This window comes from Aegilops tauschii, chromosome 1 (genome assembly GCF_002575655.3).
Source record: "Aegilops tauschii subsp. strangulata cultivar AL8/78 chromosome 1, Aet v6.0, whole genome shotgun sequence".
NCBI lineage: Eukaryota > Viridiplantae > Streptophyta > Magnoliopsida > Poales > Poaceae > Aegilops > Aegilops tauschii.
The window spans coordinates 98348555-98375392 of record NC_053035.3 but is presented as its reverse complement, the minus strand read 5'-3'; the positions used below and the strand labels follow the sequence as shown (position 1 = coordinate 98375392).

The following is a 26838-nucleotide window of genomic DNA, read 5'->3' as shown; positions in this document are numbered from 1 at the left end:
ATATACACATATCTGCTCAAATCATCTGTGAAGGTCAGAAAATAACGATACCCGTCGTGAGCCTCAACACTCATCGGACCGCATACATCAGTATGTATTATTTCCAGTAAGTTAGTTGCTCGCTCCATTGTTCCAGGAACGGAGTCTTAGTCGTCTTGCCCATGAGGCATGGTTCGCAAGCATCAAGTGATTCCAAAAGTCCATCAGCATGGAGTTTCTTCATGCGCTTTACATCAATATGACCTAAACAGCAGTGCCATGAATAAGTTGCACTATCATTATTAACTTTGCATATTTTGGCTTCAATATTATGAATATGTGTATCACTACGATCGAGACTCAATACACTATTTATATTGAGTGTATGACCGTAGAAGGTTTTATTCATGTAAATAGAACAACAATTATTCTTTGACTTAAATGAATAACCATATTGCAATAAACATGATCCAATCATATTCATGCTCAATGCAAACACCAAATAACATTTATTTTAGGTTTAACACTAATCCCGAAGGTAATGGGAGTGTGTGATGGTGATCTTATCAACCTTGGAATCACTTCCAACACACATCATCACCTCGCCCTTAACTAGTCTCTGTTTGTTTTGCAACTCCCGTTTCGAGTTACTACTCTTAGCTACTGAACCAGTATCAAATACCGAGGGGTTGCTATAAACACTAGTAAAGTACACATAAATAACATGTATATCAAATATACCTTTGTTCACTTTGCCATCCTTCTTATCTGCCAAGTATCTAGGGCAGTTCCACTTCCAGTGACCCTTTCCTTTGCAGTAGAAGCACTCAGTTTCAGGCTTGAGTCTAGCTTTGGGTTTCTTCACGGGAGTGACAACTTGCTTGTCATTTTTCTTGAAGTTCCCTTTCTATCCCTTTGTCCTTTTCTTGAAACTAGTGGTCTTGTAAACCATCAACACTTGATGCTCTTTCTTGATTTCTACCTTCACCAATTTCAGCATCGCGAAGAGCTCGGGAATTATTTTCGTCATCCCTTGCATATTATAGTTCATCATGAAGTGCTAGTAACTTGGTGATAGTGACTAGAGAACTTTGTCAATTACTATCTTATCTAGAAGATTAACTCCCACTTGATTCAAGCAATTGTAGTACCCAGACAATCTGAGCACATGCTCATTGGTTGAGCTATTCTCCTCCATCTTGTAGGCAAAGTACTGTCAGAGGTCTCATAACTCTCGACACAGGCATGAGTATGAAATACCAATTTCAACTCTTGGAAAATCTTATATGCTCCGTGGCATTCAAAACATTTTTGAAGTCCTGGTTCTAAGCCGTAAAGCATGGTGCACTAAACTATCAAGTAGTCATCATACCGAGCTTGTCAAAAAGTTCATAACATCTACATCTGCTCCTGCAATAGTTCTGTCACCTAGCAGTGCATCAAGGACATAATTTTCTGTGCAACAATGAGGAAAATCCTCAGATCACGGACCAAGTCTGCATCATTGCTACTATCATCTTTCAACTTATATTTCTCTACGAACATATCATAAATAAAACGGGGAAGCTATACGCGAGCTATTGATCTACAACATAGATATGCAAATACTATCAGGACTAAGTTCATGATAAGTTAAAGTTCAATTAATCATATTACTTAAGAACTCCCACTTAGATAGACATCCCTCTAATCATCTAAGTGACCACGTAATCCAAATCAACTAAACCATGTCTGATCATCACGTGAGATGGAGTAGTTTTCAATGGTGAACATCACTATGTTGATCATATCTACTATATGATTCACGCTCGACCTTTCGGTCTCAGTGTTCCGAGGCCATATCTGCATATGCTAGGCTCGCCAAGTTTAACCCGAGTATTCTGCATGTGCAAAACTAGCTTGCACCCGTTGTATGTGAACGTAGAGTTTATCACACCCGATCATCACGTGGTGTCTCGGCACGACGAACTATAGCAATGGTGCATACTCAGGGAGAACACTTATACCTTGAAATTTAGTGAGAGATCATCTTATAATGCTACCGCCGAACTAAGCAAAATAAGATGCATAAAAGATAAACATCACATGCAATCAGTATAAGTGATATGATATGGCCATCATCATCTTGTGCCTTTGATCTCCATCTCCAAAGCACCGTCATGATCACCATCGTCACCGGCTTGACACCTTGATCTCCATTGAAGCATCGTCGTCGTCTCGCCAACTATTGCTTCTACGACTATCGCTACCGCTTAGTGATAAAGTAAAGCAATTACATGGCGATTGCATTTCATACAATAAAGCGACAACCATAAGGCTCATGCCAGTTGCCGATAACTTTTACAAAACATGGTCATCTCATACAACAATTTATATATCATCACGTCTTGACCATATCACATCACAACATGCCCTGCAAAAACAAGTTAGACGTCCTCTACTTTGTTGTTGCAAGTTTTACGTGGCTGCTACGGGCTTCTAGCAAGAACCGTTCTTACCTACGCATCAAAACCACAACGATTTTTCGTCAAGTGTGCTGTTTTAATCTTCAACAAGGACCGGGCGTAGTCAAACTCGATTCAACTAAAGCTGGAGAAACAGACACCCACTAGCCACCTGTGTGCGAAGCACGTCGGTAGAACCGGTCTCATGAACGCGGTCATGTAATGTCAGTCTGGGCCGCTTCATCCAACAATACCGCCGAATCAAAGTATGACATGCCGGTAAGCAGTATGACTATTATCGCCCTCAACTCTTTGTGTTCTACTCGTGCATATAACATGTAAGCATAGACCTGACTCAGATGCCACTGTTGGGGAACGCAGTATTTCAAAAAATTTACCTACGATCATGCAAGATCTATCTATGTGATGCATAGCAACGAGCGGGAGAGTGTGTCCACGTACCCTTGTAGACCGAAAGCGTAATCGTTTAGTAACGCGGTTGATGTAGTCAAATGTCTTCGCGATCCAACCGATCCAAGTACCGAACGTACGCCACCTCCGCGTTCAGCACATGTTCAACTCGATGACGTCCCTCGAACTCTTGATCCAGTTGAGGCCGAGGGAGAGTTCCATCAGCACGACGGCGTGGCGACGGTGATGATGAAGTTACCGGCGTAGGGATTCGCCTAAACACTACGACGAAATGACCGAGGTGTGTAACTGTGGAGGGGGGCACCGCACACGGCTAAGACAAATCTTGAAGTGCCTTTGGGGTGCCCCCTGCCCACGTATATAAAGGAGGGAGGAAGAGGAGGCCGGCCCTAGAGGGGGCGCGCCAAGGGGGGGAGTCCTACTTGGACTCCCGGTCCAAGTAGGATTCGGCCCCCCCTTTCCTATTCCAACTAGGAGAAGGAAGGGAAGGAGGAAGAGGGGAGAAAGAAAGAGGGGGGCGCCGCGCCCTCCTAGTCCAATTCAGACCAGCCCATGGGGGGGGGCGTGGCCACCCCTTGAGGCCCTTCTCTCCTTTCCCGTATGGCCCATGAAGGCCCACTACTTCCCCCGGTGAATTCCCGTAACTCTCCGGTATTCCGAAAAATACCTGAATCACTCGGAACCTTTCCGACGTCCGAATATAGCCTTCCAATATATCGATCTTTACCTCTCTACAATTTCGAGACTCATCGTCATGTCCGTGATCTCATCCAGGATTCCGAACAAACCTCGGTCATCAAATCACATAACTCATAATACAAATCGTCATCGAACGTTAAGCGGGCGGACCCTACGGGTTCGAGAACTATGTAGACATGACCGAGACACATCTCCGGTCAATAACCAATAGCGGAACCTAGATGCTCATATTGGCTCCTACATATTGTACGAAGATCTTTATCGGTCAAACCGCATAACAACATACGTTGTTTCCTTTGTCATCGGTACATATGTTACTTGCCCGAGATTCGATCGTCGGTATCATCATACCTAGTTCAATCTCGTTACTGACAAGTCTCTTTACTCATTCTGTAATGCATCATCCCGCAACTAACTCATTAGTCACATTGCTTGCAAGGCTCATGATGATGTGCATTACCGAGAGGGCCCAGAGATACCTCTCCGATACACGAAGTGACAAATCCTAATCTCGAAAATAATGTAGAATTATTCTGCAAAGCATAAAGGAGTGTTTGAAAGGAGTTTTTCAAATAAAGACCTCGGTGAAGCTGCTTACATATTGAGCATCAAGATCTATATAGATAGATCAAGACGCTTGATAAGTTTTTTCAATGAGTACATACCTTGACAAGATTTTGAAGTAGTTCAAAATGGAACAGACAAAGAAAGAGTTCTTGCCTGTGTTACAAGGTGTGAAATTGAGTAAGACTCAAAGCCCGACCACGACAAAAGATAGAAAGAGAATGAAAGTCATTCCCTATGCCTCAGCCATAGGTTCCATAAAGTATGCTATGCTGTGTACCAGATCTATTGTATACCCTACACTGAGTTTAGCAAGGGAGTACAATAGTGATCTAGGAGTAGATCACTGGACAGCGGTCAAAATTATCCTTAGTGGAATAAGGATATGTTTCTCGATTATGGAGGTGACAAAAGGTTCATCGTAAAGGGTTACGTCGATGCAAGTTTTGACACCGATCCAGATGACTCTAAGTCTCAATCTGGATACATATTGAAAGTGGGAGCAATTAGCTAGAGTAGCTCCATGCAGAGCATTGTTGACATAGAAATTTGCAAAATACTTACAGATCTGAATGTAACAGACCCGTTGGCTAAAATTATCTCACAAGCAAAACATGATCACACCTTAGTACTCTTTGGGTGTTAATCACATAGCGATGTGAACTAGATTACTGACTCTAGTAAACCCTTTGGGTGTTGGTCACATATCGATGTGAACTATGGGTGTTAACCACATAAAGATGTGAACTATAGATGTTAAATCACATGGCGATGTGAACTAGATTATTGACTCTAGTGCAAGTGGGAGACTGAAGGAAATATGCCCTAGAGGCAATAATAAAGTTATTATTTATTTCCTTATATCATGATAAATGTTTATTATTCATGCTAGAATTGTATTAAACGAAAACATGATACATGTGTGAATACATAGACAAACAGAGTGTCACTAGTATGCCTCTACTTGACTAGCTCGTTGATCAAAGATGGTTATGTTTCCTAGCCATAGACATGAGTTGTCATTTGATTAACGGGATCATATCATTAGGAGAATGATGTGATTGACTTGACCCATTCCGTTAGCTTAGCACTTGGTCATTTAGTATGTTGTTATTGCTTTCTTCATGACTTATACATGTTCCTATGACTATGAGATTATGCAACTCCCGTTTACCGGAGGAACACTTTGTGTGCTACCAAACGTCACAACGTAACTGGGTGATTATAAAGGTGCTCTACAGGTGTCTCCAAATGTACTTGTTGGGTTGGCGTATTTCAGATTAGGATTTGTCACTCCGATTGTCGGAGAGGTATCTCTGGGCCCACTCGATAATGCACATCACTATAAGCCTTGCAAGCAGTGTAACTAATGAGTTAGTTGTGGGATGATGTATTTCGGAACGAGTAAAGAGACTTGCCGGTAACGAGATTGAACTAGGTATTGAGATACCGACGATCGAATCTTGGGCAAGTAACATACCGATGACAAAGGGAACAACGTATGTTGTTATGCGGTTTGACTGATAAAGATCTTCGTAGAATAAGTAGGAGCCAATATGAGCATCCAGGTTCCGCTATTGGTTATTGACCGGAGACGTGTCTCGGTCATGTCTACATAGTTCTCGAACCCGTAGGGTCCGCACGCTTAAAGTTAGATGACGACTTGTATTATGAGTTATGTGATTTGATTTACCGAAGGTAGTTCGGAGTCCCAGATGAGATCGGGGACATGACGAGGAGTCTCGAAATGGTCGAGACGTAAAGATCGATATATTGGACAACTATATTCGGACATCGGAAAGGTTCCGAGTGATTCGGGTATTTTTCGGAGTACTAGAGAGTTACGGGAATTCGTATTGGGCCTTAATGGGCCATACGGGAAAGAAGAGAAAGGCCTCAAAAGGTGGCCGCACCCCTCCCCATGGTGTGGTCCGAATTGGACTAGAGAAGGGGGGAGCCCCCTTCCTTCCTTCTCCTTTTCCCTTCCCCTTTTCCTATTCCATGTGGGAGGAGGAATCCTACTAGGATTAGGGAGTCCTAGTAGGACTCCACGCTTCTGGCGCGCCCTAGGGGCTGGCCGGCCTCCCCTCCTCCATCCTTTATATATGGGGGCAGTGGGGCACCTCTAGATACACAAGTTGATATGTTGATCTATTCCAGCCGTGTGCGGTGCCCCCCTCCACCATATTCCACCTCGGTCATATCGTAGTGGTGCTTAGGCGAAGCCCTGCGTCGGTAGCAACATCATCACTGTCACCACGCCGTCGTGCTGACGGAACTCTCTCGTGAAGCTCTGCTGGATCGGAGTTCGCGGGACATCATCGAGCTGAACGTGTGCTGAACTCGGAGGTGCCGTACGTTCGGTACTTGGATCGGTCGGATCGTGAAGACGTACGACTACATCAACCGCGTTGTGCTAACGCTTCCGTTTTCGGTCTACGAGGGTACGTGGACAACACTCTTCCCTCTCGTTGCTATGCATCACCATGATCCTGTGTGTGCGTAGGATTTTTTTGAAATTACTACGTTCCCCAACAGAAAGGAAAGGGGGCGCGCCACCTCCCCCTTCCTTCCCCTGGCAGCCTTGCAAGGAAGGGGGGGCCGAACCAGGGCAGGAGCCCAAGAGGGATTCGGCCCCACTTGGGGCGCCCCTTGGCCTCTCCCCTCTCCCTCCCACCTATATATATGAGGGGGCGCCTAGCACACACAACATCAATTGTTAGCCGTGTGCGGCGCCCCCCTCCATAGTTTACGTCTCCGGTCATATCTTCGTAGTGCTTAGGCGAAGCCCTGCGCGGATTACTTAACCATCACCATCACCACGCCGTCGTGCTGACAGAACTGATCTACTACCTCGAAAACTTGCTGGATCAAGAAGGCGAGGGACGTCACCAAGCTGAACGTGTGCAGAACTCGGAGGTGCCGTATGTTTGGTGCTTGATCGGTGGATCTTGAAGAAAGTTTGACTACATCAACCGCGTTGTGAAACGCTTCCGCTTACGGTCTACGAGGGTCGTAGACACACTCTCCCCCTCGTTGCTATGCATCTCCTAGATAGATCTTGTGTGAGCATAGGATTTTTTTTTGAAATTGCATGCTACGTTTCCCAACAATGGCATCCGGGCCAAGTCTATGCGTAGATGATATGCACTGGTAGAACACAAAGAGTTGTGGGCAGTGATCGTCATACTGCTTTCCACCAATGTCTTATTTTGATTCGGCGGTATTGTCGGATGAAGAGGCCTGGACCAACCTTACATGACCACATTCATGAGACCGGTTCCACTGACAGACATGCAAGTAGTTTTGCATAAAGGTGGCTGGCGGGTGTCTGTTTCTCCTACTTTAGTTGAATCGAATTTGACTGCGGCCGGTCCTTGTTGAAGGTTAAAACAGCAAACTTGATAAATCATCGGTGTGGTTTTGATGCGTAGGTAAGAACGGTTCTTGCTAGAAGCCTGTAGCAGCCACGTAAAACTTGCAACAACAAAGTAGAGGATGTCTAACTTGTTTTTGCAGGGCATGTTGTGATGTGATATGGTCAAGACATGATGTGATGTACGTTATTGTATGAGATGACAATGTTTTGTAAAAGTTATCGGCAACCGGCAGGAGCCTTATCGTTGTCTCTTTATTGTATGAAATGCAAACTCCATGTAATTGCTTTACTTTATCACTATCCATTAGTGATAGTTGTAGAAGCAATAGTTGGCGAGATGACCACGACGCAACGATGGACATCAAGGTGTCGAGCTGGTGACGATGGAGATCATGACGATGCTTTGGAGATGGAGGTCAAAAGCACAAGATTATGATGGCCATATCATGTCACATATTTTGATTGCATGTGATGTTTATCTTTTATGCATCTTATTTTGCTTAGTACAGCGGTAACATTATAAGATGATCCCTTAATTAAATTTCAAGGTATAAGTGTTCTCCCTAAGTATACACCGTTGCGACAGTTCGTCGTGTTGAGACACCACGTGATGATCAGGTGTGATAGACTCTGCGTTCACATACAACAGGTGCAAGACAGTTTTGCACATGCGGAATACTCGGGTTAAACTTGACGAGCCTAGCATGTACAGACATGGCCTCAGAACACTGGAGACCGAAAGGTCGAACGTGAATCATATAGTAGATATGATCAACATAGAGATGTTCACCATTGATGACTACTCCATCTCACGTGATGATCGGACATGGTTTAGTTGATTTGGATCACGTATCATTTAGATGACTTGAGGGATGTCTATCTAAGTGGGAGTTCTTAAGTAATTTGATTAATTGAACTTAATTTATCATGAACTTAGTCCTGATAGTATTTGCAAATTATGTTGTAGATCAATAGCTCGCATTGTAGCTCCACTTTTTTTGATATGTTCCTAGAGAAAAATTAGTTGAAAGATGTTAGTAGCAATGATATGGACTGGGTCCGTGATCTGAGGATTATCCTCATTGCTTCACAGAAGAATTATGTCCTTGATGCACCGCTAGGTGACAGACCGATTGCAAGAGCAGATGCAGACGTTAATGAATGTTCGACAACCTCAATATGATGACTACTTGGTAGTTTAGTGCGCCATGCTTTACGGCTTAGAATCAGGGCTTCAAAGACGTTTTGAACGCCATGGAACATATGAGATGTTCCAAGAGCTGAAATTGGTATTCCAGACTCATGCCCGTGTCGAGAGGTATGAGACTTCTGACAAGTACTTTGCCTACAAGATGGAGGAGAATAGCTCAACCAGTGAGCATATGCTCAAAATGTCTGGGTAGTACAATCGCTTGAATCAAGTGGGAGTTAATCTTCCAGATAAGATAGAGATTGACAGAGTTCTCAAGTCACTATCACCATGCTACTAGAACTTCGTGATAAACTATAATGTGCAAGGGATAACGGAAAAGATTCCCGAGCTCTTCGCAATGCTGAAATCGGCGAAGGTAGAAATCAAGAAAGAGCATCAAGTGTTGATGGTGAACAAGACCACTAGTTTCAAGAAAAAGGGCAAAGGAAAAGAAAGGGAACTTCAAGAAGAATGACAAGCAAGTTGCCACTCCCGTGAAGAAGCCCAAAGCTAGACCTAAGCCTGAAACTAAGTGCTTCTGCCGCAAAGGAATGGTCACTGGAAGCAGAACTACCCCAAATACTTGGCGGATAAGAAGGATGGAAAAGTGAACAAAGGTATATTTGATATACATGTTATTAATGTGTGCTTTACTAGTGTTCATTGTAACCCCAGGGTATTTGATACCGGTTCAGCTGCTAAGATTAGTAACTCGAAATAGGAGTTGCAAAATGAACAGAGACTAGTTGAGGGCGAGGTGACGATGTGTGTTGGAAGTGATTCCAAGGTTGATAAGATCACCATCGCACACTCCCTCTACCTTTGGGGTTAGTGTTGGACCTAAATAAATGTTATTTGGTGTTTGCGTTGAGCATGAATATGATTGGATCATGTTTATTGCGATATAGTTATTCATTTAAGTCAGAGAATAATTGTTGTTCTGTTTACATGAACAAAACCTTCTATGGTCATACACCTAATGTAAATGGTTTATTGAATCTCGATCTTAGTGATACACATATTCATAATATTGATGCCAAAAGATGCAAAGTTGATAATGATAGTGCAACATATTTGTGGCACTGCCGTTTAGGTCATATTGGTGTAAAGCGCATGAAGAAACTCCATGCAGATCGACTTTTGGAATCACTTGATTATGAATCATTTGATACTTGCGAACCATGCCTCATAGGCAAGATGACTAAAACTCTGTTCTCCGGAACAATGGAGCGAGCCAATGACTTGTTGGAAATAATACATACCGATGTATGCGGTCCGATGAGTGTTGAGGCACGCGGCGGGTATCGTTATTTTCTGACCTTCACAGATGATTTGAGCAGATATGGGTATATCTACTTAATGAAATACAAGTCTGAAACATTTGAAAAGTTCAAGGAATTTCAGAGTGAAGTGGAGAATCATCGTAACAAGAAAATAAAGTTTCTATGATCTGATCGCGGGGGTGAATATTTGAGTTACGAGTTTGGGCTTCATTTAAAACGATGTGGAATAGTTTCACAACTCACGCCACCTGGAACACCACAGTGTAGTGGTGTGTCCGAACGTCGTAACCGTACTTTATTAGATATGGTGCGATCTATGCTGTCTCTTACCGATTTACCACTATCGTTTTGGGGTTATGCATTAGAGATAGCTGCATTCACGTTAAATAGGGCACCGTCTAAATCCGTTGAGATGACACCGTATGAACTGTGGTTTGGCAAGAAACCTAAGCTGTCATTTCTTAAAGTTTGGGGTTGCGACACTTATGTCAAAAGGTTTCAGCCTGATAAGCACGTCAGTGAAATCCGTTTCCGTGATGCCTACACCAACTAGAGAGGAAGCTAATGATGATGATCATGAAACTTCGGATCAAGCTACTACTGGACCTCGTAGGTCGAACAGAGCATGTTCCGCACCAGAGTGGTACGGTAATACTGTCCTGTAAGTCATGTTATTAGACCATGGCAAACCTACGAACTATGTGTTGGAAATATGCCCTAGAGGCAATAATAAAATGGTTATTATTGTATTTCCTTGTTCATGATAATTGTCTGTTGTTCATGCTATAATTGTATTAACTGGAAACCGTAATACATGTGTGAATACATAGACCACAACATGTCCCTAGTAAGCCTCTAGTTGACTAGCTCGTTGATCAATAGATGGTTATGGTTTCCTGACCATGGAGATTGGATGTCATTGATAACGGGGTCACATCATTAGGAGAATGATGTGATGGACAAGACCCAATCCTAAGCATAGCACAAGATCGTGTAGTTCGTTTGCTAGAGCTTTTCTAATGTCAAGTATCATTTCCTTAGACCATGAGATTGTGCAACTCCCGGATACCGTAGGAATGCTTTGGGTGTACCAAACGTCACAACGTAACTGGGTGGCTATAAAGGTGCACTACAGGTATCTCCAAAAGTGTCTGTTGGGTTGGCACGAATCGAGACTGGGATTTGTCACTCCGTATGACGGAGAGGTATCTCTGGGCCCACTCGGTAATGCATCATCATAATGAGCTCAATGTGACTAAGGAGTTAGCCACGGGATCATGCGTTACGGTACGAGTAAAGTGACTTGCCGGTAACGAGATTGAACAAGGTATTGGGATACCGACGATCGAATCTCGGGCAAGTAACGTACCGATTGACAAAGGGAATTGTATACAGGATTGATTGCTCGACATCGTGGTTCATCCGATGAGATCATCGTGGAACATGTGGGAGCCAACATGGGTATCCAGATCCCGCTGTTGGTTATTGACCGGAGAGTCGTCTCGGTCATGTCTGCATGTCTCCCGAACCCGTAGGGTCTACACACTTAAGGTTCGGTGACGCTAGAGTTGTAGAGATATTAGTATGCGGTTAACGAAAGTTGTTCGGAGTCCCGGATGAGATCTCGGACGTCACGAGGAGTTTCGGAATGGTCCGGAGGTAAAGATTTATATATGGGAAGTCCTATTTTGGCCACCGGAAAATGTTCGGGATTTTTCGGTATTGTACCGGGAAGGTTCTAGAAGGTTCCGAAGTGGGACAAACCTGCATGGGGGTACCCCACATGAACATGGGTAGTGGGGGCAAGGCCCCACACCCCTGGTCAAGGCGCTCCAAGATCCCACCTTAGAAGGAATAAGATCATATCCCGAAGGGATAAAATCAAGATCCCTAAAAAAGGGGGATAACAATCGGTGGGGAAGGGAAATGATGGGATTTCTTTTCCCCACCTTTGCCAACGCCCCAATGGACTTGGAGGGCAAGAAACCAGCCCCCTCCACCCCTATATATAGTGGGGAGGCGCATGGGAGAAGCACCCCAAGCCCTGGCGCCTCCCTCCCTCCCGTGACACCTCTTCCTCCCCGCTTGCGCTTGGCGAAGCCCTGCCGGGATCCCGCTACTTCCACCACCACGCCGTCGTGCTGCTGGATCTCCATCAACTTCTCCTCCCCCCTTGCTGGATCAAGAAGGAGGAGACGTCCCCGCTCCGTACGTGTGTTGAACGCAGAGGTGCCGTCCGTTCGGCGCTAGGATCATCGGTGATTTGGATCACGACGAGTACGACTCCATCAACCCCGTTCTCTTGAACGCTTCCGCGCGCGATCTACAAGGGTATGTAGATGCACTCCCCTCTCTCTCGTTGCTAGATGACTCCATAGATTGATCTTGGTGATACGTAGAAAATTTTAAATTTCTGCTACGTTCCCCAACACTATGAAGAAGCTATGATGAGCCCAGATTCCGACAGATGGCTTGAGGCCATGAAATCGGAGATAGGATCCATGTATGAGAACAAAGTGTGGACTTTGGTGGACTTGCCCGATAATCAGCAAGCCATTGAGAATAAATGGATCTTCAAGAGGAAGACGGACGCTGATGGTAGTGTTACTATCTACAAAGCTCGACTTGTCGCCAAAGGTTTTCGACAAGTTCAAGGTGTTGACTACGATGAGATTTTCTCACTCGTAGCGATGCTTAAGTCTGTTTGAATCATGTTAGCAATTACCGCATTTTATGAAATATGGCAAATGGATGTCAAAACTACATTCCTTAATGGATTTCTTAAAGAAGAGTTGGATATGATGCAACCAAAAGGTTTTGTCAATCCTAAAGGTGCTAACAAAGTGTGCAAACTCCAGCGATCCATCTATGGACTGGTGCAAGCATCTCGGAGTTGGAATATACGCTTTGATAAGGTGATCAAAGCATATGGTTTTATACAGACTTATGGTGAAGCCTGTATTTACAAGAAAGTGAGTGGGAGCTCTGTAGCATTTCTTATATTATATATGGATGACATATTGTTGATTGGAAATGATGTAAAATTTCTGGATAGCATAAAAGGATATTCTAATAAGAATTTTTCAATGAAATACCTTGGTGAAGCTGCTTACATATTGGGCATGAAGATCTATAGAGATAGATCAAGACGCTTGATAAGACTTTCAATGAGTACATACCTTGACAAGATTTTGAAGGAGTTCAAAATGGATCAGTCAAAGAAGGAGTTCTTGCCTGTATTATAAGGTGTGAAGTTGAGTAAAGACTCAAAACCCGACCACGGCAGAAGATAAAGAGAGAATGAAAGTTATTCCCTATGCCTTAGCCATAGGTTCTATAAAGTATGCCATGCTGTGTACCAAACATGTTGTGTACCTTGCCATGAGTTTGGCAAGGGGGTACAATAGTGATCCAGGAATAGATCACTAGACAGCGGTCAAAATTATCCTTAGAGGACTAAGGAAATATTTCTCGATTATGGAGGTGATAAAGAGTTCGTCGTAAAGAGTTACGTCGATGCAATCTTTTACATCGATCCAGATGACTCCGAGTCTCAATCTGGATACGTATTGAAAGTTGGAGCAATTAGCTAGAGTAGCTCCATGCAGAGCATTGTAGGCATAGAAATTTGCGAGATACATACGGATCTGAATGTGGCAGACCTGTTGACTAAGCCTCTCTCACAAGCAAAACATGATCACACCTTAGTACTCTTTGGATGTTAATCACATAGCGACGTGAACTAGATTATTGACTATAGTAAACTCTTTGGGTATTGGTCACATGGCGATGTGAACTAAGTGTGTTAATCACATGGCGATGTGAACTAGATTATTGACTCTAGTGCAAGTGGGAGACTGAAGGAAATATGCCCTAGAGGCAATAATAAAGTTGTTATTTTATATTTCCTTATTTATCATAAAGGTTTATTATTCATGCTAGAATTGTATTGATCGGAAACCTTGATACATGTGTGAATACATAAACAAACACCGTGTCCCTAGTGATCCTCTACTAAACTAGCTTGTTGATCAAAGATGGTTAAGGTTTCCTAACCATGGACATGAGTTGTCATTTGATAACGAGATCACATCATTAGGAGAATGATGTGATGGACAAGACCCATCTGTTAGCATAGCATATTGATCGTTCAGTTTTATTGCTATTGCTTTCTTCATGTCAAATACATATTCCTTCGACTATGAGATTATGCAACTCCCTGATACCAGAGGAATGCCTTGTGTGCTATCAAACATCACAACATGACTAGGTGATTATAAACATGCTCTACAAGTATCTCCGAAGGTTTTGGCATAGATCGAGATTAGGATTTGTCACTCCGAGTATCGGCGAGGTATCTCTGGGCCCTCTCGGTAATACACATCATAAGAAGCCTTGCAAGCAAAGTGACTAATGAGTTAGTTGCAGGATAATGAATTACGGGACGAGTAAAGAGACTTGCCGGTAATGAAATTGAACTAGGTATGAAGATACCGACGATCGAATCTCGGCAAGTAACAAACCGATGGACAAAGGGAATAACGTATGTTGTCATAACGGTTCGACCGATAAACATCTTCGTAGAATATGTAGGAGCCAATATGGGCATCCAGGTTCTGCTATTGGTTATTGACCGGAGAGGTGTCTCGGTCATGTCTACATAGTTCTCGATCCCATAGGGTCCGCACGCTTAACGTTCGATGACGATATAGTATTATATGAGTTATGTGATTTGGTGACTGAATGTTGTTCGGAGTCCAGGATGAGATCACAAACATGACGAGCAGTCTCGAAATGGTCAAGAGGTAAAGATTGATATATAGGACGATGGTATTCGGACACCGGAAGTGTCCCGGAGGGTACCGGGTGAAGGAAATATGCCCTAGAGCCAATAATAAAGTTGTTTTTTATATTTCCTTATATCATGATAAATGTTTATTATTCATGCTAGAATTGTATTAACCGGAAACTTGATACATTAGTGAATACATAGACAAAACACAGTGTCTCTAGTAAGCCTCTACTAGACTAGCTCGTTAATCAAAGATGGTTAAGTTTCCTAACCATAGACATGTGTTGTCATTTGATAAACGGGATCACATCATTAGGAGAATGATGTGATGGACAAGACCCATCCGTTAGCTTAGCATAATGATCGTTACGTTGTATTGCTATTGCTTTCTTCAAGACTTATACATATTCCATTGACTATGAGATTATGCAACTCCCGGACACCGGGGGAATACCTTGTGTGCTATCAAACGTCACAACGTAACTGGGTTACTATAAAGATGCTCTACAGGTATCTCCGAAGGTGTTTGTTGGGTTGGCATAGATCGAGATTAGGATTTGTCACTCCGAGTATCGGAGAGGTATCTCTGGGCCCTCTCGGTAATGCACATCATAGTAAGCCTTGCAAGCAATGTGAATAATGAGTTAGTTGCGGGATGATGCATTACAGAACGAGTAAAGAGACTTTCCGGTAACGAGATTGAACTAGGTATGAAGATACCGACGATCGAATCTCGGGCTAGTAACATGCCGATGACAAAGGGAATAACGTATGTTGTCATAACGGTTCGACCGATAAAGATCTTCGTAGAATATGTGGGAACCAATATGAGCATCCAGGTTCCTCTATTGGTTATTGACCGGAGAGGTGTCTCAGTCATGTCCACATAGTTCTCGAACCCGTAGGGTCCGCACGCTTAACGTTCGATGACGATGTGTATTATATGAGTTATGTGATTTGGTGACCGAATGTTTTTCGGAGTCTCGGATGAGATCACGTACATGACTAGGACTCTCGAAATGGCCGAGAGGTAAAGATTGATATATTGGATGATAGTATTCGGACACCAAAAGTGTTCCGGAATGTATCAGGTACATATCGGAGTACCGGGGGGTGGGGGGGGGGGTTACCGGAACCCCCTGGGGGAAGATATGGGCCATAGGAGGGAGGCACACCAGCCCACAAGGGGTGGCAACCCCCCCCCAAGGAAGGAGGCCGAATAGGATTAGGGGAGGGGGCAGCGCCCCCTCTTTCCTTCTCCCCCCCCCTCTCTCTTCCCCTCTTTCCCCCTCCGGCAAAAGGAAAGGGGGGCTGAGTCCAACTAGGAGCTCAAGTAGGATTCCTCCTTCTTGGGCACGCCTAGAGCTAGCTCCCTCCCCTCCCTCCGTTATATACGTGGGGAGGGGGCGCCTAGAACATACATCAAACATTGTTAGCCGTGTGCGGCGCCCCCCTCCACAGTTTACGCCTCCGGTCATATTCACGTAGTGCTTCGGCGAAGCCCTGCGCGGATCACTTCACCATCACCGTCACCACGCCGCCGTGCTGACAGAAGTCTCCCTTGACACTTTGCTGGATCAAGAGTTCGAGGGTCGTCATCGAGCTGATGTGTGCAGAACTCGGAGGTGCCATACGTTCGGTGCTTGATCGGTCGGAACGAGAAGAAGTTCGACTACATCAACCGCGTTAACAAACGCTTCCGCTTTTGGTCTGCGAGGGTACGTGGACACACTCTCCCCCTCTCGTTGCTATGCATCTCCTAGATAGATCTTGCGTGAGCGTAGGAAATTTTTGAAATTGCATGCTACGTTCCCCAACACCGAGTACATATAGGGTCACCGGAAGGGGTTCCGGGCACCCCCGGCAAAGATATGGGCTTAATGGGCCAAGGGAGGGACAGACCAGCCCACAAGGGGCTGGTGCGCCCCTCCACCAGGTCGGCCAGCCCTAGGGAAAGGAAAGGGGGAGGGCAAGTCCCTCCTTCCTTCCCCTCCTCAAGGGAGAAAGGAAAGGGGGCACGCCACCTCCCCCTTCCTTCCCCTGGCGCCTATACAAGGAAGGGGGGGGGGGCGAACCAGGGCAGGAACCCAAGTGGGATTCGGCCCCACTTGGGGCACCCCTTGGCCTCTCCCCTCTCCCTCCCACCTATATATATGAGGAGGGGGCGCCTAGCACACACAACATCAATTGTTAGCCATGTGCGGCGCCCCCTCTACAGTTTACGTCTCCGGTCATATCTTCGTAGTGCTTAGGCGAAGCCCAGCGCGGATTACTTCACCATCACCTTCACCACGCCGTCGTGCTGACGGAACTCATCTACTACCTCAACAACTTGCTGGATCAAGAAGGCGAGGGACGTCACCGAGCTGAACGTGTGCAGAACTTGGAGGTGTCGTATGTTCGGCACTCGATCGGTGGATCGCGGAGAAAGTTCGACTACATCAACCGCGTTGTGAAACGCTTCCGCTTAAGGTCTACGTGGGTACGTAGACACACTCTCCCCCTTGTTGCTATGCATCTCCTAGATAGATCTTGCGTGAGCGTAGGAATTTTTTTGAAATTGCATGCTAGGTTTCCCAACACTATCAGCTTCCTGCAAGCGAGCCAAGCTTTAGGATGGCAATGGGTCGGGTTTGGATTGGGTTGAACAATATCAAATCCATATCCATATCCATGCAGACAGTCTTTGCCCGCCCATGAAAAAAATCCACGGGTGGAAATTTTTGTCCATGTCCAAACCCGAAGGATATCCATACCCACTGGATATCCATTGGGTCCTCTCAAGACATATAAATAAGACATATCAAATTGTTAACATAAGGAGATAAGCTCTTCCATTCTTCACCTCGTGGCAAGCTAGGCATCACTTATGGTAAATCAACGTCCACTAACAACATATTTAGTATTTTTCTGAAAGATGAGAATGATGAGGAGATAAAAATAAGGGAAGGGGCGCTGGAGTACGTTACGGTGGGGATTGAATGTCAACTAATAAAAGTTACGACGGGGATTGCACAATTTCTTTTGCATGCTTTAGATAACAAAGTGTTAAATTGCAGTGGAACATGTGATAGTGGGGTAGGGATAGCAGATTTTTCCCTTAAGTAATACTATCGGGTCGGGTTTGGGTATACCCATGGGTACAAGATTATATCCATACCCTACCCATGAGTAATCAGGTCGGGTTTGGGCGTCGTCATGGGCACAAAAGCATATCCAAACTCCCGTCCTCCCGAGCTATTGTCTCGCCCCAAGCGAGACATAGCCGCTCCCTCCACACACGCCCTTACACTCAGCGTGTTTGGTTGGGGGGAGTTAGAGGTACGGAATGGGAGTTTAAGGTTGATGAGACTAAAATTCCGTTGATTGGTTGAAGGACTTGGGAATTAGCAAGGGAAGGGGAGGGGAAATTAGGAGGGCCAACTCCCATCGATCTCTACCTTGGGGGGACCCTGGTAATTCAGCAAAGGAATGAGAGTTGACATCTAAAAACAGATTTGGTGGCCCACCTCCCGCAGCTAAAGGAAAAAAACCACGAACATCGTAGCTAAATTCTTGGGCGGCATTAATTTTTCCTCCAAACAAACTGGCAAGCGCTAACTACTACTCCCTAATCTATCGTAAAAAAAAACTGCTCCCTAATCTGAAGATGCAACAGCAAATAGAATCACATCTCACGTAACCTCGTAACATATCCTTCCTTTTCTTTATTTATTGTGGGAATTCCCACAAATAATTCTCACCCGGTACCAAACGTGGGACTGGGACTAACAATCCACTTCCTATGTATAATCCCTCAGCCAACTCCCTCTCCTAAATTCCCATTCCCTTTACCGTAAACTACCAAACACTCTGTCTGTACATTTCATTCTTGACCATGGAGTGTGCGTCTGTGTGTTATAAACGAGAAGGATCGACAAGGGTTCCACAACATGTGCAGGATCGTCTCCCTACGCATGATAGTCTTCCAACATCTTAAACGTGGTGTGGTTTCCAGTTTCCACCTGATGGAACTGAACTTGAAGTAAGTAGGGTGCGTCGTCGTGTTTCTTCCCCGCTGCCGTCTCTCTCTCTCACAAATCCTCCTCCAACTCCGAACCAACTGACCCTGTAGCCGCGGCTGCCGGAAACTGAACAACTGCCGCCTTAATGGCGACCGGCTCCATTAAAATGGCCTCCGGCGTGGTGCGACCGCCGATCATCAAACGGACGCAGCAGCCGGCAGCCCTGCGAGCGGACGAGCGAGGGGGGAGATCCGAGGAAGCGGCGGGGAGGATCGATCGATGGCGAAGGGGACGACGGAGATGGAGGTCGGGTCCGACGGCGTCGCCGTCATCTACGTCGTCAACCCGCCCGTGAACGCCCTCTCCATCGACGGTGAATCAACACCTTCTCCCTCTCCTCCTTCTTTAGCCGGCATTTGGGAGAGAGATTCCCAGCAGCCTCCTTACCATTGTGCTGTGTCCTTGGAATAATTCTTATATACATTTGGGGAATAAGTATAGTACTGAATACCGATCATTTAGATGCAAATTATTCTGTCAAGTAGATCAACAGGTTCTCACAAACACTATTTGCTCCTTAAGACCTTGAAGAAGAATATTAGCCATTAATTATTCAAGTACTTTTGCCTAACAACTTTCTCGGCGTATATTTTTCAGTCTGGTATAGCTTGAAACGGCACTATGAAGAGGCGCTTCAAAGGGAAGATGTGAAAGCTATTGTTCTTACAGGTAATAGACAGTTTAAGATACAAGTATCATTTTGTGGATAATGTGCACTTCAAAAAATCCTTAAAAAAATGCACGCACCACAATCTTGCCGATTTTTTCTCATCTTTTACTCTGTAGCAGTTTTCCTTCATGTGAATCTTTTTAAAGATGTGTGTGGAAATTCTTTTTGTGGGAATTAATTTTCCTTATGTGTGGGAATTTTTAACAGGAAGTGGAAGGTCATTTTCTGCTGGACTCGACGTTAGTGTCTTCGCTGATATTCACAAACGTGCGCTTAGCCCCCATTAAGCAAATTTTCTGTCGAGATCAACATTTTACCGTGTCTCTACATACCTACTATGCCAACATTGACATACAAAATTTATATGTTTCTAATAGCGGAGCAGCTAAAGGATCACTGCATATTGATTGAAGCCATGACTGATATTTTCGAAGGTGTTTGAGCAATTCATCATCTTTTCTCAAATATCTTCCTGGCAATACACGTACCATTAGACTAGTAGACTTAAAAGTTCCATAATACATTTTTCGTGGGCGTTATCTCTGTCAGATGCTGGGAAACCATCAGTGGCTGCTATTGATGGCCCTGCTCTTGGTGGAGGTTTAGAAATTTCCATGGTACAGAGTTGACGTCCTTTCTTAGTTCTTCACCTTACAAGAGAAGTTTTGTGATAACAAGTCTTACTAAGTTTGAATACTTCTATTAGGTATGCCAAGCACGCATTTCAACTTCTAATGCTCAATTAGGCCTCACGGAGCTTCAGTTTGGAGTAATACCTGGATTTGGAGGTAGTGTCACTTTTATATTTTCTTACAGAAATAAGGCTATTATTATCTATACTTGATGTCGTAGCTGATCCAGTGATTTCCCTTGATTACACTAATATAGGAGAGAAAGTTAATGTATTGATGTTCCTTGTGATATGCTATGCACTCCAATTTTACCATATGCATCACAAAACATAATTAAGTTATTTCCCTTCCGTTGTTCCTTGTACCATGCCATGCAATAGATTATAAATTATTAATATGAAGGACTGCTATCATGGAATTGTACTTTATATGATGTGTTTGGCACTGGTCGATCCCACATTTCAGGAACACAGCGCCTTCCCCGCCTTGTTGGACTGACAAAAGCACTTGAAATGATGATGGTATGTTCATTTACTTCTCTCATTTCGCAAAATTCCTTCATTCATTCCTATGCTATTGCACATTAACTTCTTACATTGAAAACCTTGAAACACACTCATTTTCACCAGCTCTCGAAGCCAATAAAAGCTGAAGAAGCCCATGAGCTGGGTCTTGTCGACGCTGTTGTTTCACCTAACGATTTGTTGAATGATGCCCGCCGTTGGGCTTTGGACATCTGTGAGTCCAAAAGGCCATGGGTCCGAGCCCTCTACAAAACTGACAAGCTTGAATCCCCTGAGGTGGCCAGAGAGATCCTCAATTCTGCCAGAGTTCAGTCTCGGAAGCAGGCTGCCAATCTTCAGCATCCACTCGTCTGTATCGATGCTGTCGAAGAAGGTATAGTTTCAGGGCCACGAGCCGGGCTTCGGAAGGTATGATTTGCTTTACTTTTTAGCATTTGGCTTGACAAGAAAACTAGATTTAAGATTTCACCTGAGTTGTGTGCAACACAAATGCAGGAAGCCATGGCTTTTCAGGAACTCTTTTTCTCAGGTACATGCAAAAGCTTGATTCATGTGTTCTTTTCACAACGTGCGACATCAAAGGTAAAGAACAAGGAAAAAAATATTGTGCTTGTTCCGGAAAAAATGTCATGCATTTGAGTGCATTGCTTGAAGCCATGGGAGTATGAGATATACATGTTGTAGGCAGAATTATACCCACTTACCTGTAGCTATATTATAATGTATCACCTATGTTCTGAATTATAAGCCGCTTTGGATTTTTCAATATGGACTACATACGGACTGAAATGATTGAACAAACACACTAAAACACGTCTATATACATCTGATTCAGAAAAAGGTTAGAACATCTTATAATTCGAAACGGAGGGAGTAGAATGCAAGTCTTATATCAAATTGCAGCAGGTTCCTGGGGTCACAGACTTAGGTTTGATGCCAAGGAAGGTATCTAAAGTTGCCATTGTTGGTGGTGGACCTATGGGTTCTGGAATCGCAACCACGCTGATACTAAGCCATTATCCTGTTATACTCAAAGAAATCAATGAGAAATTCCTAAACGCAGGAATTGGCAGGATCAAAGGTAGAGGATGGCTTAACATTACTTCATCACTTCCTATCTGAATATTCTTTCATCATGTTGTCCAGACCAACATGAAAATGGAAGGGGGTGCCTAACTATAACACTTTGATCAGAAAACTTGCAGAGTCGTGTAAGGAAAGGAAAAATGACCAAGGACAACTATGACAAGACCCTCTCACTTCTTACAGGTGTCCTCGATTATGAAAAATTCAAGAGTGTTGACTTAGCAATCGAGGCAAGTTCTATATCTAATTACCTTAGATCTGCTGCATCAAGCAAAGAATAGTAGGAGAGAGCCCTGCTGGAATATATCGCTTTCGCTATTTTAGTTAACCCGGCTATCCTTATGCTGCTTGTTCAGACAGTCGTAGAGAATGTGAAGTTGAAGCAGCAGATTTTTGCTGAGTTGGAGCAACACTGTCCTTCCCATTGTATTCTTGCCACCAACACTTCCACCATTGATCTTGACCTGATCGGAGAGAAGACAAATTCCCAAGACCGCATTGTTGGCACACACTTCTTCGCGTAAGGAAATGCTAAGCAGGTTCATAATAAACCCTTTAGTTGTGATTCCTGAACTACCTCCTAATCACTCCCTTTTTTCGACAGTCCAGCTCATATCATGCCTCTTCTCGAGATAGTCCGCACCCCTCGTGCCTCTCTGCAAGCAGTTGTCACCATGCTGGATGTGGGGAAGAAGATCAAGAAGACACCAATAGTGGTCGGAAACTGTACCGGCTTCGCGGTTAACCGGATGTTCTTTCCGTACACTCAGGCAGCACTCTTACTTGTTGATCATGGAATGGATGTTGACAAGATCGATCAGGCTTGTATTGAATTCGGGATGCCAATTGGTCCATTCAGGTATTTAGACAACACTAAATCTCTTCTGCGGTATCTAATCTCTCTCAATTCCGATGATTCAAACGGGAATGCTCATCAGTGGGACTGTCAGCATCATTTCGCTTGCCTCATGCACTTATGCTGATCAAATCATGTTGAATCACACACCATTTTCATTTAAAGAGCTTCTCTGCAGAATGACAGATCTGGTTGGTTTTGACGTTGCTCTAGCCACAGGCATGCAGTACCTTGAAAACTTCCCTGAGCGGGTCTACAAGTCAATGCTGATTCCTCTCATGACTGAAGACAAAAGAACAGGTAAAACTAATCAATTATAACGTGCAACGCTTCCTTGGTTCCCATTCGTGAGTATGTTTTTTTTGTTGTTGCTGTTCCACAGGTGAAGCCTCCCAAAAGGGGTTTTACAAGTATGAGGGTAAGAGGAAGGCGAGCCCTGATCCTGAAATCACGAGCTATGTCGAGGAGTCGAGGAGAATTTCAGGAGCCACACCTGATCCTGAGGTTTGGGTTCACTTTCCAGTGTTTTTACCAACGTTCCTTTGTTCTTCACTTCAGCAATATGACCTTTTCTTGAGGGTGTGAAAGAAAATTGAAAACGTCAACATATGTTTCCCAGTACACATTAAAAAAAGGTTCTTTATGAGGTTAGTGTTGGCTTGTAGATAGTACGTGTCGATGGTCAAATAAGCAAGGCAGCTTTCAATTAACCTGCTATCGTTGGTGAAATCTCATTATTTGGTGGACTAGATATAAGCTAAACTAGTTTCAGTATTGATGGCAGATAGATTGTCCCATTTATGCATACATTTATTTGGACTGAATGGATCTCTTACTCTCCATGCACACCATAATTCCAGTTAAAGGCATAATGTTGCTAGATATCAGAAACACCAATGGCCATTTCTAATCACCATGATTCTTGTACATGGTGGCAGTTGCTCAAGATTGACAACAGCGCGATAGCAGAGATGGTGTTCTTCCCGGTTATCAACGAAGCCTGCCGTGTCCTGGGCGAGGGCATTGCCTTCAAGGCCTCTGACCTCGACATCGCCTCCATCTTCGGAATGGGTTTCCCGCCATACAGGTGCCATCTCCGAATCATTTATAATTTTGTATGCTAATAAGATGATTGGTCGAGCTCCCTGACTGCCGACGAACTGCTGAAGGAACCAATTGTGAAATGCAACCAGGGGTGGCATCATGCACTGGGCGGATTCCATCGGCGCAAGGCGCATTTGCACGATGCTGTCGGAGTGGGAGATGGAGTATGGCCAGTTCTTCAAACCTTGCAGCCACCTGTTGGAGAGGGCGGCTGAAGGTCTTCCTCTGGTGAGAACAATGTTTGTGCACACTGCAGTCTGGTTCTTCAGATATCCCAATTAAATTTTTGTGTGAGATTTCTGCGTGTATTTTCATTATTGTGTCCTGAAAATCAAATGAATTCCATTTGCAGAGCGCATCGGCGACGAAGACGATGAACAACCAGGCCAAGGGCAAGCTGTAGTTTCTTTTCCTCATTCTACCATCATTCGTTCTTTGCTAAGGTTGATGCAGAATAAGAATAACGTGGCTTCAAATCGCTTCAGACTGGGAAGCTGCTGAATCATGGAAGGGAAGAGCCAGAGACTGAATAAACAAGTAACGATTTGAAAAGAAGTTTCTTGTTATTTGGCCGAGGTGATTTCACAAAAATTGATCATGCAAAATGTGTCTGAATAAGAGTGATCAAAGATGTGCCGCACAAACTCCATTCGAATTGTATCAAATTTCGATCATTGCATATATCATGTGCAACTGGATTATATGCGGAGTTTAAATCTTGGTGTGTGAAAGAGGTGTTCAAGCAGGATGACCTAACAAGAGTTTGAACTTTGTACTCCTGTTTTGCAAGTATTTAGTGCACTATTAAGTTGTGTTTTATCATAAGCAGGTCACTCGTCTGAGATCATAAATGGTCTTGTTAATCGTAACTTTAGTGTCCCAATATCAATACCAGCACCAGTTAAGACTAATCACATTGTCATCTCTCATCTGTGAACATGCACTAAATAAGTATTGTAGAAACTAAATGTCTATCTCCTTGGTTGAATGGTTGTTAATATCTTAGATGTCCTTTCGTGGGAATCAACCCTGTCATTATTTGTATATTTTGAAAAGCAAACTATTCCAACCCAGAAAGGATTGGTCATGGAACTACAACCAAAAATAGCTCGGTGTCCATGTCCTCATGGAGGCAACCTCCCTTCCCTTTCTTTGACCGAGGTCTCACTTCGGTTTCTTTTGATGCCAAAGACCTGAACCCGTCTTACTCCCTCTGTAAACTAATATAAGACGTAAAATGAGAGAAGTAAATGTACTTATCAAAAAGGGCAGATGCATAGGAAACAATTTAACAATAAGAACTCCTCGATTTTCTAATCCATGTGGCCATTCAATATGATCAATCTATATATCTAATAGATCCTTGCTGCCAGCAACTACTCGTGTTTTATTGCCCTCTGGTCCATCCACATCAACATGTTTTTTTGGGTCTAATTATTACTTTACAATTCCCTCTCCAGAGTGTTTATTTTCAGTCCACATAAATGTAGGCATGCATACACGACTCCACGAGTCTCGTGGCTTTAGGACAACAGACCGCATCAATATATGCATTCCATGCACCTATCAACTTGTACAGCCAAATCTTCGAAATTGATTGAGATGATTGCACAACCCCAGCCAGCAATACATCAATAGACACTAATAGAAAACAGGGAAGTAGTCCCGGTTTCAAAGGGCCTTTAGACCTGGTTCTGGAACCGGGACGAAAGGGTCGGGACTAAAGCCCAAAACCTTTAGTCCCGGTTTGCTTACGAACCGGGACAGAAGGGGCTCCACGTGGCCGTTGCGGAGCTCCCAGGCAGGAGGACCTTTAGTCCCGGTTGGTAACACCAACCGGGACCAAAAGGCAGACACACGTCAGCAACTCGTAGCCGCTGGGGTTTTTTTTGAAGGGGGGGGGGGGGGGGGGTTAGGGGTTTTGGAGGGTTAATTTAGGGGTTTCATATTGTGTTAGCTAGCTAATAGAGAGAAGTGACCTCTCTGAGGCTTCGGGCTCCGACTCTGGGCTCTTGGCTCTGAGGCTTCGGACTCCGACTCTGATTCCCCTCCCCCTTCCCCTTCTCGTTCGGCGTCTCCGCGAGGTGTGCCTGCTGCCCCGGCTCCGGCGCGGCGCCGGAAGTTTGCGCCTGGTGGGCGTGGACGTCCGGCCCCCGTTTCGGTGGTCGTTGATGGCTGGCCGCGCGTGTCGCGCGGGCGGCGTCGGGCCGCTCCGCCGTCCCCCGATCGTGGTATCCTTGGGTCGGGCTGTTACTCCGCACAGGCGTCCGAGTCTGGCTCTCCTTCCCCTTCTCCGGCGTCTCTCCCCGTCTGTGCACCGTGCGTGGGAGCTTCCGCCGGCGGCTGCTCCGCCCGTAACCCTAGATCTGGGGGTGCTTCCTCTGGTAGTGCCTGCGCCTGGGCCGCGGGCCTCCGCGTCGCTGGGTGGACCTGTTGGGTCAGGGGGCCGCCTCGCCCTGGCTTGCATTTCGGAGTTCCCCCCCTTCCCCGTCTGGCTCCTGGGCCTCGGGTGGCCCAGGCCCACCCCCTCTCTCCCTCACCAGCCCAACCCACCGGCCCCGGCCTGGCACGGTCCGGGTATTTATGGGTTCGGAAGGGTTCTCTCCCCCCACTTCTAGGGTTTCCAGCGTCTCTTTCCAACCTTCGTCGTCTTCGCTCCCCCATTCGTGTTTTTTCCAGATCTGCTCCTCCCCCTCCCCTCTCTCTCTTGTTCGCGTGCGTGGTCGCGATGGATCGCCCGCGCGGGTCCTCCAGCGAGGCATTGTCTAGCAAAAAGCGGAGGCGGGAGGGCTCGGCGGAGGGTGAGGCCGATTTGGAGTATGAGGCTGCCCGCCACTCCAAGCTTCAGGCGGAGCGCAGCCTTGCGGGGGGGGGGGGGGGAGCCTGGTGGTCCTTCTTCCCTTGGATCTGGCTCGGTGGTGGCCGGTCCTTCGGTTCCGGGTGGATCTGCGTGGCATGCCTTGGATCCTTGGGAGGCGGCGGCCGTGGCGAGTCGGGCTGGCTCTGCTAGCTTGACCTCGCGTCCTCCTCCTCCTCATGGTGTCCCGGCCCCAGCGCGGGCTCCGGTGCGGGCTCCGGCGGCCCCTGAAGGCGGCCCTTGTCGGTACGGCCCCCGCGGCTCTTCCGGGGCGCCGGACC

General features: G+C 45.2%; 1 protein-coding gene across 4 annotated transcripts; it reads left to right on the top strand.

The window, feature by feature from the left end:
* The first annotated feature begins 18735 nt into the window (after nucleotides 1-18735).
* On the top strand, nucleotides 18736-24504 carry LOC109760663 (glyoxysomal fatty acid beta-oxidation multifunctional protein MFP-a). Of its 4 annotated transcripts, XM_073509061.1 has the most exons (19): nucleotides 18736-18788; nucleotides 18879-19141; nucleotides 19426-19497; nucleotides 19706-19765; nucleotides 19876-19932; nucleotides 20048-20115; nucleotides 20205-20286; nucleotides 20596-20651; nucleotides 20760-21062; nucleotides 21150-21236; nucleotides 21561-21735; nucleotides 21849-21970; nucleotides 22097-22260; nucleotides 22345-22599; nucleotides 22775-22896; nucleotides 22979-23100; nucleotides 23535-23683; nucleotides 23790-23928; nucleotides 24053-24504. In XM_073509061.1, exons 2-19 carry the CDS (start codon nucleotides 19048-19050, stop codon nucleotides 24101-24103), a joined length of 2178 nt encoding a protein of 725 aa, XP_073365162.1. In that variant the 5' UTR covers nucleotides 18736-18788; nucleotides 18879-19047; the 3' UTR covers nucleotides 24104-24504. The 4 variants fall into 4 exon arrangements, with proteins under 4 accessions (XP_073365162.1, XP_020175060.1, XP_040255427.1 ...); XM_020319471.4 differs by lacking the exon at nucleotides 18736-18788 and having other exon boundaries at nucleotides 18804-19141; nucleotides 21558-21735; XM_020319472.4 differs by lacking the exon at nucleotides 18736-18788 and having other exon boundaries at nucleotides 18805-19141.
* The last annotated feature ends 2334 nt before the right edge of the window (nucleotides 24505-26838 follow it).